The sequence below is a fragment of the Nyctibius grandis genome, chromosome 5, assembly GCF_013368605.1.
Source record: "Nyctibius grandis isolate bNycGra1 chromosome 5, bNycGra1.pri, whole genome shotgun sequence".
Lineage (NCBI taxonomy): Eukaryota > Metazoa > Chordata > Aves > Nyctibiiformes > Nyctibiidae > Nyctibius > Nyctibius grandis.
Genome location: NC_090662.1, coordinates 230,872 through 243,487, shown reverse-complemented (window position 1 = coordinate 243,487; position 12,616 = coordinate 230,872). Strand labels below are relative to the sequence as shown.

The window sequence follows — 12,616 nt, the reverse complement described above, 5'->3', positions numbered from 1 at the left end:
GCTTGACACCCAGCCACAGGTCCTACACGGACCTAATTTCCACACTGTTGTTTGGGGATCGATGAACACGCTGCGCTTCTGAATTTAGGGAGTGAAGGGGGGGGTGTTTCACTAGCAAACATCCAGTCCTGGTCACCTGGGAAGGCAGGAAAGGACTGGGCTGTGCTCATGTTGGTGTAAGTGGTGGTTACGTACCCGTGGGTGCTGGTAAGGGCGTTGATGTTCACATTAACTGGGCACATCTCTGTGTGATTGTGTATGTGGCTCTCTGGAATGCAGCGTAAGGCGCTCGAACACACATGGGAACAGAGCAGCCACATCCACCAGGCTGGGATAGGACAAGCCTCCTGGGTGTGAGAGTCCACCTGGTTCAGCTCTAGTGGACCTGAAAGGAGAAACCCCTCGTGTTCAGAAGTCTACTGTAACACAACGGGGAAGGAAACCCAAAGAAACTCTGCAGCAGAGATCAGAGGCGTGGACAGAGGGGCAGCACGGTGAGGCTGTGCGAGCAGCGGGGAGGGCTGACAGTTGGACTTGCACTGGATAGTAACTGGACTGCCTTGTAACAGAAGTGCAGGAAGGACACAGCTCAAAGCTTTATAAAAATATTCTTTAGTGGGTGTTTTCTCCAGCAGGTACCACTAAAGCACCTGGGCAGGACCCTTCCCTGCAGGTCCAAGAGCGGCCCAGCTCTCCTGGCAAGCTCTGCCTTGGAGCACGCAGTAACTAGCAACCACATGGATACTCTCGCCCTTCCCTTCGCCGTGACGTGCCGTGGCTAGGGTCGAGTCAGGGAAGGTCACCTCCTCTGTGAAGGCCAGCTCGAACCAGCCCCAGGAGTCTGGAGCAAAGGGATAAACAGACTCCGGGTCCGGGGCTTAGGCAGACGGGGCCTTCTCTTCAGGGCAGCTCTCCTCTTTATCCGACAAATTCTCACTCTTCTGCAGGTCAAAGCTCTGTAAAGGAGCAGGACAAGGAACTGATGAGAGGCATGAGAGCAACAGCTACACTCTGCTGTGGTTCTTTCAAATTCAGTCTAGGGCAGCACGGGCTCTTCAGAGGGTCACCACCTCACCCCTTCCAACCCAGACACTAGCAGCACACAAACCCCATGGTGTCACCAGCACAAGGCAAATCTTTCCATGCCTGCAAAGTGTCACCCTTTGCCACAGGCACTGCTTCCCCTGAGGGAAAAAAGAGCAGAGCTGCTAATCACTGAGGAGGAGCACAGTAAGCAGAGCCTTCCTTACCTCCAGCTCTCGCATGACCTCGTCCATGAAATCTCCTGAATTCTGTTTGTAAGCAACGGCCAGTTTGATAGCATCATTGAAGAGCTGAGGGGAAGGAGAAAGCTTGTCAGGCAAAGTGAGGGGCACTGCGTTTCTCTAATGTATGGAAACTGTTCCTACACCCCAAGGAAAAAAAAAACAAACCTCTGCAACTACCTATAGCCACCAGGGCCTCACAAGCAGCCAAACAGATGCACTAGCCCGTTTGCTGCTCTCTGTGCTTACAGCAGCCACCACGTCCTTGGACTGCACAGGGGGCTCATGGATGCTGAGCCAAACAGATAGGTTTTACCTTCACTACGTTGGTGCCATCTGCAGCAGACACGAAGTAAAAGGGCAAACTGAACTTCCGGGCAAAGTTGAAGCTTTTCTGGGTCACCTTCATATCCGCTGGGGGCAGAGAAAGGAGAAGTGGTCAGTCAGACATCGCTGTGGGCAGAATCCGACACGCGGGAGTGGTGGGACAGAGACCAGAGCCTGACTCAGCTGCCAAGGCCTCCTCACTGCAGCACACCTAGGAGAGTCCTCCGCAACAGCTACAGGGTTTTAAAAGCAACAGCACCAGCAACCCTTGGCACGAAGACACAAAAAGAAAAGAGGTCTCGTTGGTTTATCCATCGTGCTTGACTAACGTACCGATGGATTCTGATGTGCTACAAAGGAATCACGCTTTGCAGCTCAGAACATACCACTTTGGTGGAGTCACCATCTCTGGAGGGGTTTAAGACAAGCCTGGCCATGGCACTTAGTGCCCTGGTCTAGTTGCCATGGTGGTGTCAGGGCAATGGTTGGACTCGATGAGCCCAGAGGGCTCTTCCAACCTGGTTGATTCTGGGATTCTGTGATTCTGTGCAGCAACTATGAATGTTTTCCAGGCACATCCCCATGATTTATAGAAACGATTCTATGATTTTTGCTAGACAAAATGGGCAGCATGTTAAGGACAGAATTGGAAGGACATCACTTGAATAAGCTTTAAATGGATCAAATGTGTATTTTTAATTGCTAGTAAAACAAGGACAAGAGCCTACAAGACAGCATGCAAGGTCAGCAGAGGACCCAGCTATTGTCTGGTAAAATACAGCTCTGAGAGGGTCATGTTCAAGAACTCATCTGGACCTACCAGGTGAGTGACATTCTTCCTCAGCCAGGTCAGAAGAGAATCACACCACAATCCCAAGAGGTTGAGAGAAGAAGATACACTCACCGTCAATTTTGTTGGCCACCACAATACAAGGGATCTCTGGGCGGAATTCTCTCAGCTCCTTGTACCAGCTGTTCAAGTTCTTGTAGGTGACTTTCCGCTGCACGTCAAACACCTTCCAGAAAAGAACCAGTTATGATGGGGCCAAGAGCGGGACAGCTCCTGACCCACCCACTGCACCAAACACAAAATCCAGAATTTTCCCAGGAGGACATCAACGAAGGAGACTGGCCGTTGTTAGAAAGGATGAAAAAGAAAAGGGAGAACATCCAGCAAGCCTTGAAACATGCAGCCAGCCCGTTTCTTTGCATGATGCAGGAGGCAGTCCCTCATTTTCCTTTACATTCTTATTTTGTACCATGACAAGCACCCTATCACCCGTGACAGAGAACAGCACTGGGAAAGCTCTGATCTGCTAAGTGGGGTCAGAGGTGAGGCTTCTCTATTTTAACAATTAAAGTATCAACGGAGTTGACTGATGCTCACAAGTGATGAGAAATAGTGGAAAGTTAGAGCAAGGGCACAAACCAAGAGACCTAAGTGGGTTAGGAGTCAGGAAACAAGACTGATCTGAGCTAATAAATGGGAAGCAGAAAGTATAGGAAAATAGAAAGGGCAGAAACCAGAGAAGAACGTCTTAGGTAGCACCCCTGCAGAACGTGTCAGAACAGTTTGGTACCACATAATTCAACAGTCACTTCACAGAACAAGAAAGGAATGCCCTCTCCCTCACATCACCTCCGACAGGACTGCTCCTAAACAAGTCCAGCCAGTTGTACGTAGCACCTTACTGGAAACGCAGTGACCAAAGTCAGGAAGTTTAGAAGACAGGAAGGCCAGGGAACACGGTAAGAGTGCTCTCGGGAGAGACAGAGGAGAGCTAAACATACCCAGCTACACTGGGTTTATCTGACGAGGGGAGAAAGAACCATATAGGAAAGTTTTTTAAACCACTGGAAGAGACAAGAAATACAAGGCAGAGTAACCATAAAAAGTAACAAACAGGCCAAGTGTCAGCTGGGACCGTGACCAGACCACGTCCCACCAGATCAGAGCTGAGACACTGCCCTTACCAGGATACACGCGTGGGCCTTGTGGTAATAGGACGCGTGCATGCTCTGGAACCTCTCCTGTCCAGCCGTGTCCCAGAAGTCTGCAAGACACAAAAAACAAGCTCAGAATGACATGACCTTCCAAGTTCTGTTTTCCTCACAACCCAAACCCAGGACGCAAAGGCCAGCCCATCTACGCAGGGTCACACATTAGGTTTCACCTCACTAATCTGAAACACTCCAGGGCTAAGAGATTATGCAAAACTAGGACATTTTCTTAGCTAGGCTTAGCTACAAGTTGTGCTGACACTGAACATCGCTGTAAACACATTAGCAAAGGAGAAGTCATCAGCAGACAGGACTGACGAAGGACGGTAAGACAAAGCCAGTCAAAAGTGCAAAGAGTGGTCCCAAGGCATTAAGGACCTGGTAGAGGAGGTATCATGAGGCACACCTGAACAGTCGTCAGCATTTTAACGCCTTTTTCTGCTTGTCATCGCGGGTAGAGCTCTCCCCCCACTCCTCTTTTTACAGGCTACTATTTGTGTCTCATTTGCTGTATAAATTTACACAGCTTCTACTAAGAACCACCACACGTAGTTCTACTGCTGTCAGCTAGACTGACGCATGCCACCCCACCTGAAGCCAAATAAGCCACTTCCCTTAGTGTTTACTTGGCACTGAAATCAGTTTCTGACTGGATGCTGTATCAGACTTGCAGGATGGTGACTTCTTAAACTGCCCAAACTACAGAGAAGTCCTCCTCAGACCACATCTGCATCCACTTTGGGTGGTTCTGCTTCGCTTCTAGAACTGCCTGATCCTTTTAACGTGCCATTTCAGAATCCTCACTTATAAGGAACACAAAGGTACCAGTGACCACGACCTCCTGAATGTCCCTAAATTAACTTCCCCACCAATGCCAGAACAGAGGAATTTAACAACCTTAAAATCCTTGGGAAAAACAAAATTCACAGAGTGAAGAAATACACCACATCCTAACGCCATCCTAACTCTACCACTACAAACAGCTCAGCAGAGTGAAAATCAAACTAGGAAGGGAGGTGGTAATTCTGCACAATTTAAAGCCTTCAGGTCAAACTACCTGACTTTCCAAATCACACTTCAGGACAGGTCTTCTCTGCGAGGTGCCTCGGATGACCAGCATTATGTTCATAAAAGGTGAAGACAGGAGACACTGTGAACTCTTGTATAACACGGGCCAGATGAATTACTTAAACTAGAGCAAGTTACTTAGTGAGAAGACACCAGAAGCTGACCCCATGTCAGGTGGAGCTCCAAGAGTTCCAGTCAGCTCCAAGACAGACCCACCTCTGGCCAAATCACACCCAATCCACGACGTAACATATTTAAGAAGGGGCAAAAAACGCTGTGTGGCAGCTGTAGAGAGAGGAGTGAGAAAATGTGAGAGCAACAGCCCTGCAGACACCGAGGTCAGTGAAGAAGAGGAGGAGGAGGTGCTCCAGGCGCCGGAGCAGAGACTCCACTGCGGCCCGTGGTGATGACCATGGTGATGCACGTGGTCCCTCTGTGTCCAGGTGTCCTCTGCCTGGAGGACCACGGTGGAGCAGATGTCCACGCTGCAGCCCATGGAGGACCCCATGCCGCCGCAGGCGCACCTGCCCGTGGAGAGCCCACCCTGGAGCAGGCTCCCAGCAGAGCTGTGGCCTGTGGAGAGCAGCCCATGCAGGAGCAGGTCTGCTGGCAGGACCTGTGGCCCGTGGGAGACCCACGCTGGAGCAGTCCGTTCCTGAAGGACCGCACCCCGTGGACAGGACCCACCCTGGGGCAGTGCTTGAACAACTGCAGCCCGTGGGAAGGACCCAAGATGGAGAAGTTTGTGAAAGACTGTCCCATGGGAGGGACTCCACGCTGGAGCAGGGGAAGTGTGAGGAGCAGCAGAGGCAAAGTGTTGTGAGCTGAGCACAATCCCCATTCCCTATTCCCCTGCACCACTCGGGGGGAGGACGAGGTAGAAGATTTAGGAGTGAAGTTGAGCCTGGGAATAAAGAAGGGATGGTGGAGGGAAGGTCTTTTTAGTTTTGTTTTACTTCTCACTATCCTGTTACAATTAATTGTCAATAAACTAAATTAATTACCCCATCCCAGTCACTTGCACTAGTTTATTAGTGAAACCATTGTTACTAACCAGGTCAGGAACAACGCAACTGGCAACACAGGGGGGTGATGCTGCGCTGTATCACAGATATTGGTTGTTTAAGAATTGCATTCCCTCCCTCAAAGTGATGATGTACACTGATAAGACTCTGATGAAGAACAGTCTTTATCTTTGTAAAACACATTTCAAACATGAACCAACTGAACAGAATTCAGAAGAATCATAAAGAATGACAAGAGAAAAGGCAGAATAAAGTGTGGGTGTTTACCCTAAAACAGAGAAGAAACAGAATCACAGAATCACAGACTGGTTTGGGTTGGAAGGGACCTTAAGCCCATCCAGTCCCAACCCCCTGCCACGGGCAGGGACACCTTCCACCACACCAGGTTGCTCCCAGCCCCATCCAGTCTGGCCTTGAACACTGCCAGGGAGGGGGCAGCCACAGCTGCTCTGGGCAACCTGGGCCAGGCTCTCACCACCCTCACACCAAAGAATTTCTCCCTCACATCTCATCTCAATCTCCCCTCTTTCAGTTTAAAACCGTTCCCCCTCGTCCTGTCACTCCAGGCCCTTGTAAAAAGCCCCTCTCCAGCTTTCCTGTAGCCCCTTCAGGCACTGGAAGGTGCTAGAAGGTCTCCCCGGAGCCTTCTCTTCTCCAGGCTGAACAGCCCCAGCTCTCTCAGCCTGTCTCCAGAGCAGAGGGGCTCCAGCCCTCTCAGCATCTCCGTGGCCTCCTCTGGACTCGCTCCAACAGCTCCGTGTCCTTCTTCTGTTGGGCCCCAGAGCTGGACGCAGCACTGCAGGGGGGTCTCCCGAGAGCGGAGCAGAGGGGCAGAATCCCCTCCCTGACCTGCTGGCCACGCTGCTGGGGATGCAGCCCAGGATCAATTGGCTCTCTGGGCACAGTGTTCAACCGTGTAGAAAGCTGGTGCAAACAGGAAGGGGAAAACACTTGTTCAGTGTCCAGGAAACACAGGAAATAACTGGTTTACCTTGAAAAAAAGAAGATTTGCATTAAACAGAAAGAGTTTCTAGCAGTAAGAACCCTGACATGTTGGAACAAACGGCCTAAGCAGCCTTTGTCATTTGAAGCCTTTAAATACACAAAATACATATATATCAGTGAAGAGTATCCCTAAGCAAAGAGCTTCCCCTGCGCAGAGATGTGCCAGGTGACCTCTCACAGTCCCTTCCAGACAAACAGATGACTGATAAAGCTGGGATGCTCCTAGTCTATCAAAAAAAAGGTTGAGATAAAACAAGTGGTGTTTTATAAGATCATACAGGCTGGACATATCCAGAGAAAGAATGTAAATATTCTATAAGCCTGAAATACAGCAATTGGTACATGCACCTAAAGTAATTAAACAATCAAAAATACCCAGTAAAAGGATGACTAATAATAGCATGATTGTGTTAAAGTGTATTAAGAAACCAGCAACTAAAATAGCAGATCTATTAATCTGTGGCACGGACTTTTAGAAGTGGTGCTGAGAGGCAGCTAAATCCCACTGTAAACTATTTTGTAATTAGCATACAGCATATTTCTGCTCACCTATTTACTATACTGACAGAGGAAAAGAGCCTGAAGACAGTTTCCTGCTGTAGCTAAACTGACATAATACCCAGCTCGCAAGAAAGAGCAAGGCTCTCTGCTCTCCAGGATTCTTGCAGCAATTACTTTGACAGGTATTCAATTCCTTGAAAAAAACAAACTTTGACTTAGATATCCCCTTGCCTGGAAGTCAAGTGTAAAAGATTACTGGCACAGCTGAAGAACCTGGTGACTGACCAGTGATCCTCCCTGGCAGGTGAGGGAGAGCAGTGGCCATTCTCTACCTGGACCCCAGGAAGGCTTTTGGCACTGTCTCCCCTAAGAGCCTCTCAGAGAAGCTGTTGATGTGTGGGTGAGGTGGACTGAGAACTGGCTGAACGGCCAGCCAAGAGGGCGGTGATCAGCGGCATCAAGTCTAGCTGGAGGCCCAGGGGTCAATACTGGGTCCAATCCTGTTCAACACCTTCATTAATGAGCTGGGTGATGGGGCAGCTTGCACCCTCAGCGAGCTGGCAGATGGCACAAAACTGGGAGAAGCTGCTGATACACCAGAGGGTTGTGCTGCCATCCAGAGGGACCTGGGCAGGCTGGAGAAACGGGCTGAGAGGAGCCTCATTAAGTTCAACAAGGAGAAGTGCAAAGTCCTGCACGTGGGCAGGAACAACCCCATTGCACCAGTTTACGCTGGGGACCACCCAGCCAGAAAGCAGCTCTGCAGGAGAGGCCCTGGGGGTCCTGGCTGACACCGAGCTGACCGGGAGCCAGCGATGTGCCCTGGCCACAAAGGCATCCTGGGCTGCACTAGGCAAAGTACTCCTGTGCCTCTCCTCAGCACTGGTGAGGCCACACCTGGAGTACTGTGACCAGTTCTGGGCTCCTGAGCACAGGAGAGACATGGACATACTGGAGAGAGTCCAAGGGAGAACCGCGGAGATGATGAAGGGACACGAGCATCTCTGCTGTGAGGAAAGGCTGAGAGGGCTGGGACTCTTCTAGCAAAGAGAAGGCCCAGGGGGGATCTCATCAACGAGCACAAATACCTGAAAAAGGAGGGTACAGAAGGTGGAGCCAGGACAGGACCAGAGGCAACGGACACAAACTGAAACACGGGAGGTTCCCTCTGAACATCAGGAAACACTTTTTCCCCTGTGAGGGTGACTGAGCACTGGCACAGGCTGCCCAGGGAGGCTGTGGAGTCTCCCTCCCTGGAGACATTCAAAAGCCACCCAGACATGGTCCTGGGCACTGGCTGTAGGTGGCCCTGCCTGAGCGGGGCGTTAGCCACAATGACCTCCAGCGGTCCCTTCCGATCTCAGTCACTCTGATCTTCCTTCCCCCATTTCCCTGCCCACACACCGCGGTTTGCCACCCCCTCGCCCACCGCGCAGGGCGCTCCCCACTTACCCACGAGCACCGCCTGCCCGTCCACCCGGGCGCGGTGCTGGTAGAGTGTCAGGGCGAAGGTGGAGAGCTGCTGGGGGCGGCTGCGCCCGCGTTAAGGAGCCCACGGAACAGCGCGTCCCCCCGCTCCGCGGCGACCGGGCACCCGCTCCCCCGCCGGGCCCGCCGCGGCTCCCCGGGCCGGGCCGCGCCTCCCGCCGCGCTCCGATCGCGGGCCCGGGAGCCCGGGCGGGTGCCCCGCAAGGATACAAGCCGTCGAGCAGGAACCGCTCCAGCAGCCTGCGGGGAGAGAGCACCGCGCACCCGGTCAGGCCGCGGGCCGAGCGGACGGGGGGGAACCGCCGGCGGCGCCGTGCTCGCGCGGCCACGCACTTGGACTTGCCCACGGCGCTGTCCCCCAGGCAGATGATCTTCACGGTCTCCTCAGCGCCGGCCGCGGCCTCGCCCCGGGCCTGCTCCGCCGCCTCCGCCGCCTCCGCCATGGCGCCGCCGCCGCGTCCCCGCTGCTACGCGACACGGCCCGGCCCGGCCCCTCTCCGCCTCGTTAATGCGTCACGTCCGCGACGCCCTGCCCCGCTGACGTCACCGGCGCGACGCCGCCCGGCGGGGCGGGTGTCATGGCGGCCGCGGGGCGCTGCGGGCGGCCGCTGCAGCTGACGCTGGCGCTGCTGAAGCCGGACGCCGTGGCCCACCCGCTGGTGCTGGAGGTGAGGGCTGGGCTGGGCGGGCCGTGCCGCCCCGCACCGCCCCGGTCTGTGGGGCCGGCCCGCGGTGCGCGTCGCCCGCCCAGCCGCCGCCCCCCCTCTCCCGCAGGCCGTGCACGAAACCATCCTCAGCAACCGGTTCCTCATCGTGCGCGCCAAGGAGCTGCGCTGCGGGCGGGAGGAGAGCCGCCGCTTCTACCGGGAGCACGCAGGTGGGGCAGCCGGCGCTGCGGGCGGGCGGGCCTGGCCCCGCCGGTGTCCCGGAGCGGGGCTGTGCGATCGGGCCGTCTTTCTCCCGCAGGGCGGTTCTTCTACCAGCGGCTGGTGGAGTTCATGGCCAGGTACCTGCCGTGCCCGGGGCGCGCGGAGGAAGGTCACTTTGCTGCGCAGGCGGACCCTCCGTCGGGATGGGCCCACCTCGGCATGGGACGCGCCTCGTCAGGACCCGGTGCTTGTGGTGCACCGAGGGAGGAGGCTCTGGGCACGGGGTGGAGAAGGGTCAGGAGCCCACTCTGCTGTGGCGCCAGTAGTACTTGGTGAGGTGGCATCCCCAAAGGCTGTGGGTGCCGTCACCGAGGAGGAGGCCATTCATGCAAATGCTTTGCCTCTGAGCCGCGGTCTCGGTGTCTGGTGCCACGGTAGGGCTCTGTCCCCTCCCAGAAAGCACTGCAGGGCAGTTGCAGTTCCTTGCTTCTTCGCACTCGCTGTATTTTTAAGAATGAAGGAGCTGTGCCCTTCTATAACCTTACCTACTTCTATTCTTCCCTGGTCCTTTTCTCAGTGGCCCCATGTGGGCTTATATCTTGGCCCACGAGAATGCTGTCCCCCTCTGGAGATCCCTGATGGGACCCACCAAAGTATTCCGAGCCCGAAACAGTGTCCCGGACTCCATCCGAGGAGCTTATGGCCTCACCGACACCAGGAATACCACTCATGGCTCAGGTAGACCTGTCCCTCTTGGCTGAGGGTTGGAGCTCGGTGAATGATGGTATCTTGTCTGCCTTTGCTTGCTTTCCATTCTGGGAGTGAAGTTGATGGTTTGCTCACTTCTGCAGACTCCACTCACCCCTGTCCTGGTGTGACCAAGCCTGGCATGTTTCTCTACGGCTTCTGCCCTTCCCTTTGGAACACAGCACGTGTTTGCGGTGCTAGACTGGAATCTCATCTTCTTTTCATCTCTTTTCTAACAGATTCACCAGCATCAGCCAGCAGAGAAATCGCTTTTTTCTTCCCAGAGTTCGATGAGCAGCTCTGGTACCAGCAGGAGGAGCCACGCCTGCGCTTCGGGCGGGTGTATTACAACGCGGAGGAGCGCGTCCACTGCGTGCTCAGGGATGAGGAAGCGGAGCTGGCCTGAGTTACCCGGGGTATGGTTTGTAACAAAATGCCTAAAGGCAACTCAGAGACTTCATTGCCTGTAGACTTACTGGGCATTGAAGCACCAGGTTCCATATCCTTTGTAAATTATGTGGGCAAAGTCATTTAATTATGTGGATAATTGATAACATTATAACATGGTGGTGCATGAGGACTTGGTTGTGAGGTGCAGCGCAGGGTTCTGACAGGCTTGTTTGTGTTCTCCTGTTTGATGCATTTTCAGCTCTATTCCTGTAGGAGTTTTTAATCCATTTAAACTGACCCCCTCATAGCTTCTTACAGTGCTGATTTAATTAAGGTGCCGTGTTGTACTGAGTGAGTTTCGTTTGGGTGATTTCAAATGCACTGTACTGGTGAAGGTACCTTTGTGATGGACTTGGGACAAGCAGCTTGTTGGCTTGGCCACCGTTATGTGTGACTGGCATCAGTGATACTAGTCACTACAGCTGTAGACTGAGGCCCAGACTTACCAGTGCATCGTGTCCCAGATCAAAGGGAAGCTACTCTTTATCTTTTCATCATTTTTCTGTTATTTTACTGGCAGGTTTGAAGAATGTATGGACTGGTGAGGTGCCTGCTCCGTCACAAGGGACACACGGACACATCCAACCACGACGTGGTGCGGTCTGGCAGCGTCACTGATGGCTGGCACTGCAGAAGGACTCACTGGGGACACAGCTGTTACCTGTGCAAGCTGAGGCTGCACCTTGTTAATGCCTTGGTACCTCCAGCACTGAGATGGATCGAATCTCTTTGGCACAGTCTTCCCTGAACAGTATTACTTCTGTTTTGCCTGTGGTTTTATTCTTTCTCAGGCACCTCTGTCTTTACTAGGTCTTTGTCTTTACAACGTGAAAACAACAGACCCAAGCCATGAATTCTTTGGCATCTAATAACTTCCTCCTATTTAGCACTGTAAAGGAAGATGCATCTTTATAAGAAAGACAAGTGGTTCACTCAGGTCTAAAGAGACAAATCTTGTCTTTATTGTAATCGGCACTTGACTTTTCCACAGTCCTGGAAAGGGCTGGACACCAGCTACTGAAAAAAGGATAGATCAAACACAGAAAGGATAATACTAAATAGCAATAAAGCCCCTGAGGTGGGGATGGTCTGAATTATGGGAGGAAGGAGAGGACTGACCTGCTGCTCGTGTACCCACGTGCCCCACCCGTGCCTTCTCTGCGGCAACGCCCTGGAGCCCTCACCCGTGGTACACAGGCTCCACCACATGTGCCACGTCTGTCTGAGTCACAGAAAGCTGGAGGTTGGAAAGGACCCCTGGAGATTTTCTAGTTGAGTCCCCACCTCAAAGCAGGGTCCCCTAGAGCAGGTTGCTCAGGACCTTGTTTTATCACCCTTATGGTAAAAAAAAAAAAGTTTTCTTCTGTTTAAGTGAAATTTCTGGTATTTCAGTTTGTGCCTGTTGCTTGTCTATGCACTGGATACCACTGGTTTTCTCTACAGCCTCACGTCAGGTATTTGTACACATTGATAAACCCCTCTGAGCCTCCTCAAGGCTAAACAGTCCCAGCTCTCAGCCTCTCCTCACATGTCAGATGCTTAAATCTCTTAATCATATTCATGCTGGACTCCAGTTTTGCCCAGGCTTTCTTGTACTGGGAAGCCTAGAACTGGTCACTGTACTCTAGATGTGGTCTCACCAGTGCTGAACAGAGGGGAAGGGATCTCCCTCAACCTGCTGGCAGTGCTCTTGCTGATGCAGCTGAGGGTGCTGTTGGCTGCCTTTGCCACAAAGGGTCATGGCTGGCTCGTGGTTAGCTTTTTGCCCATCAGGACACCCAGGAACAAACTGAAACTGGCGCCCCAGTTGAGTATTGGCACACGGTATCATCCTGCCCAAGTGCAGGAGTTTGCATTTCCCTCCACTGAA

The 12,616-nt window shown here is 53.0% G+C and overlaps 2 protein-coding genes across 4 annotated transcripts; one reads left to right on the top strand and one right to left on the bottom strand.

Moving 5' to 3' along the window:
• Positions 1–591: 591 nt before the first annotated feature.
• On the bottom strand, positions 592–9,129 carry RABL2B (RAB, member of RAS oncogene family like 2B). Of its 3 annotated transcripts, XM_068401098.1 has the most exons (8): positions 9,014–9,129; positions 8,891–8,920; positions 8,645–8,724; positions 3,567–3,646; positions 2,497–2,608; positions 1,582–1,679; positions 1,251–1,334; positions 592–956 (listed from the first exon to the last, which is right to left on the bottom strand). In XM_068401098.1, the coding sequence occupies exons 1-8, from the start codon at positions 9,121–9,123 to the stop codon at positions 879–881; spliced, it is 672 nt and encodes a 223-aa protein (XP_068257199.1). In that variant the 5' UTR covers positions 9,124–9,129; the 3' UTR covers positions 592–878. The 3 variants fall into 3 exon arrangements, with proteins under 3 accessions (XP_068257199.1, XP_068257201.1, XP_068257202.1); XM_068401100.1 differs by lacking the exons at positions 8,645–8,724; positions 8,891–8,920; positions 9,014–9,129 and adding an exon at positions 8,145–8,266; XM_068401101.1 differs by lacking the exons at positions 8,645–8,724; positions 8,891–8,920; positions 9,014–9,129 and adding an exon at positions 4,651–4,672.
• Positions 9,130–9,237: 108 nt separating this feature from the next.
• Positions 9,238–11,690, top strand: NME6 (NME/NM23 nucleoside diphosphate kinase 6). The gene is made up of 6 exons (XM_068401234.1): positions 9,238–9,348; positions 9,455–9,557; positions 9,647–9,686; positions 10,127–10,287; positions 10,536–10,712; positions 11,267–11,690. The coding sequence occupies exons 1-5, from the start codon at positions 9,259–9,261 to the stop codon at positions 10,700–10,702; spliced, it is 561 nt and encodes a 186-aa protein (XP_068257335.1). The 5' UTR covers positions 9,238–9,258; the 3' UTR covers positions 10,703–10,712; positions 11,267–11,690.
• Positions 11,691–12,616: the final 926 nt, after the last annotated feature.

Excerpts from the sequence above, each read along its gene's own strand:
- RABL2B (XM_068401098.1), bottom strand. The coding sequence starts at position 9,123 with ATGGCGGAGGCGGCGGAGGCGGCGGAGCAGGCCCGGGGCGAGGCCGCG. Across the intron at positions 3,647-8,644 it reads CGGGCAGGCGGTGCTCGTGG|ACTTCTGGGACACGGCTGGA; the intron begins GTAAGTGGGGAG and ends TGTGTCTTGCAG. Across the intron at positions 1,335-1,581 it reads ATGGCACCAACGTAGTGAAG|CTCTTCAATGATGCTATCAA; the intron begins GTAAAACCTATC and ends CCTTCCCCTCAG.
- NME6 (XM_068401234.1), top strand. The coding sequence starts at position 9,259 with ATGGCGGCCGCGGGGCGCTGCGGGCGGCCGCTGCAGCTGACGCTGGCG. Across the intron at positions 9,349-9,454 it reads CCCACCCGCTGGTGCTGGAG|GCCGTGCACGAAACCATCCT; the intron begins GTGAGGGCTGGG and ends CCTCTCCCGCAG. Across the intron at positions 10,288-10,535 it reads GAATACCACTCATGGCTCAG|ATTCACCAGCATCAGCCAGC; the intron begins GTAGACCTGTCC and ends CTTTTCTAACAG.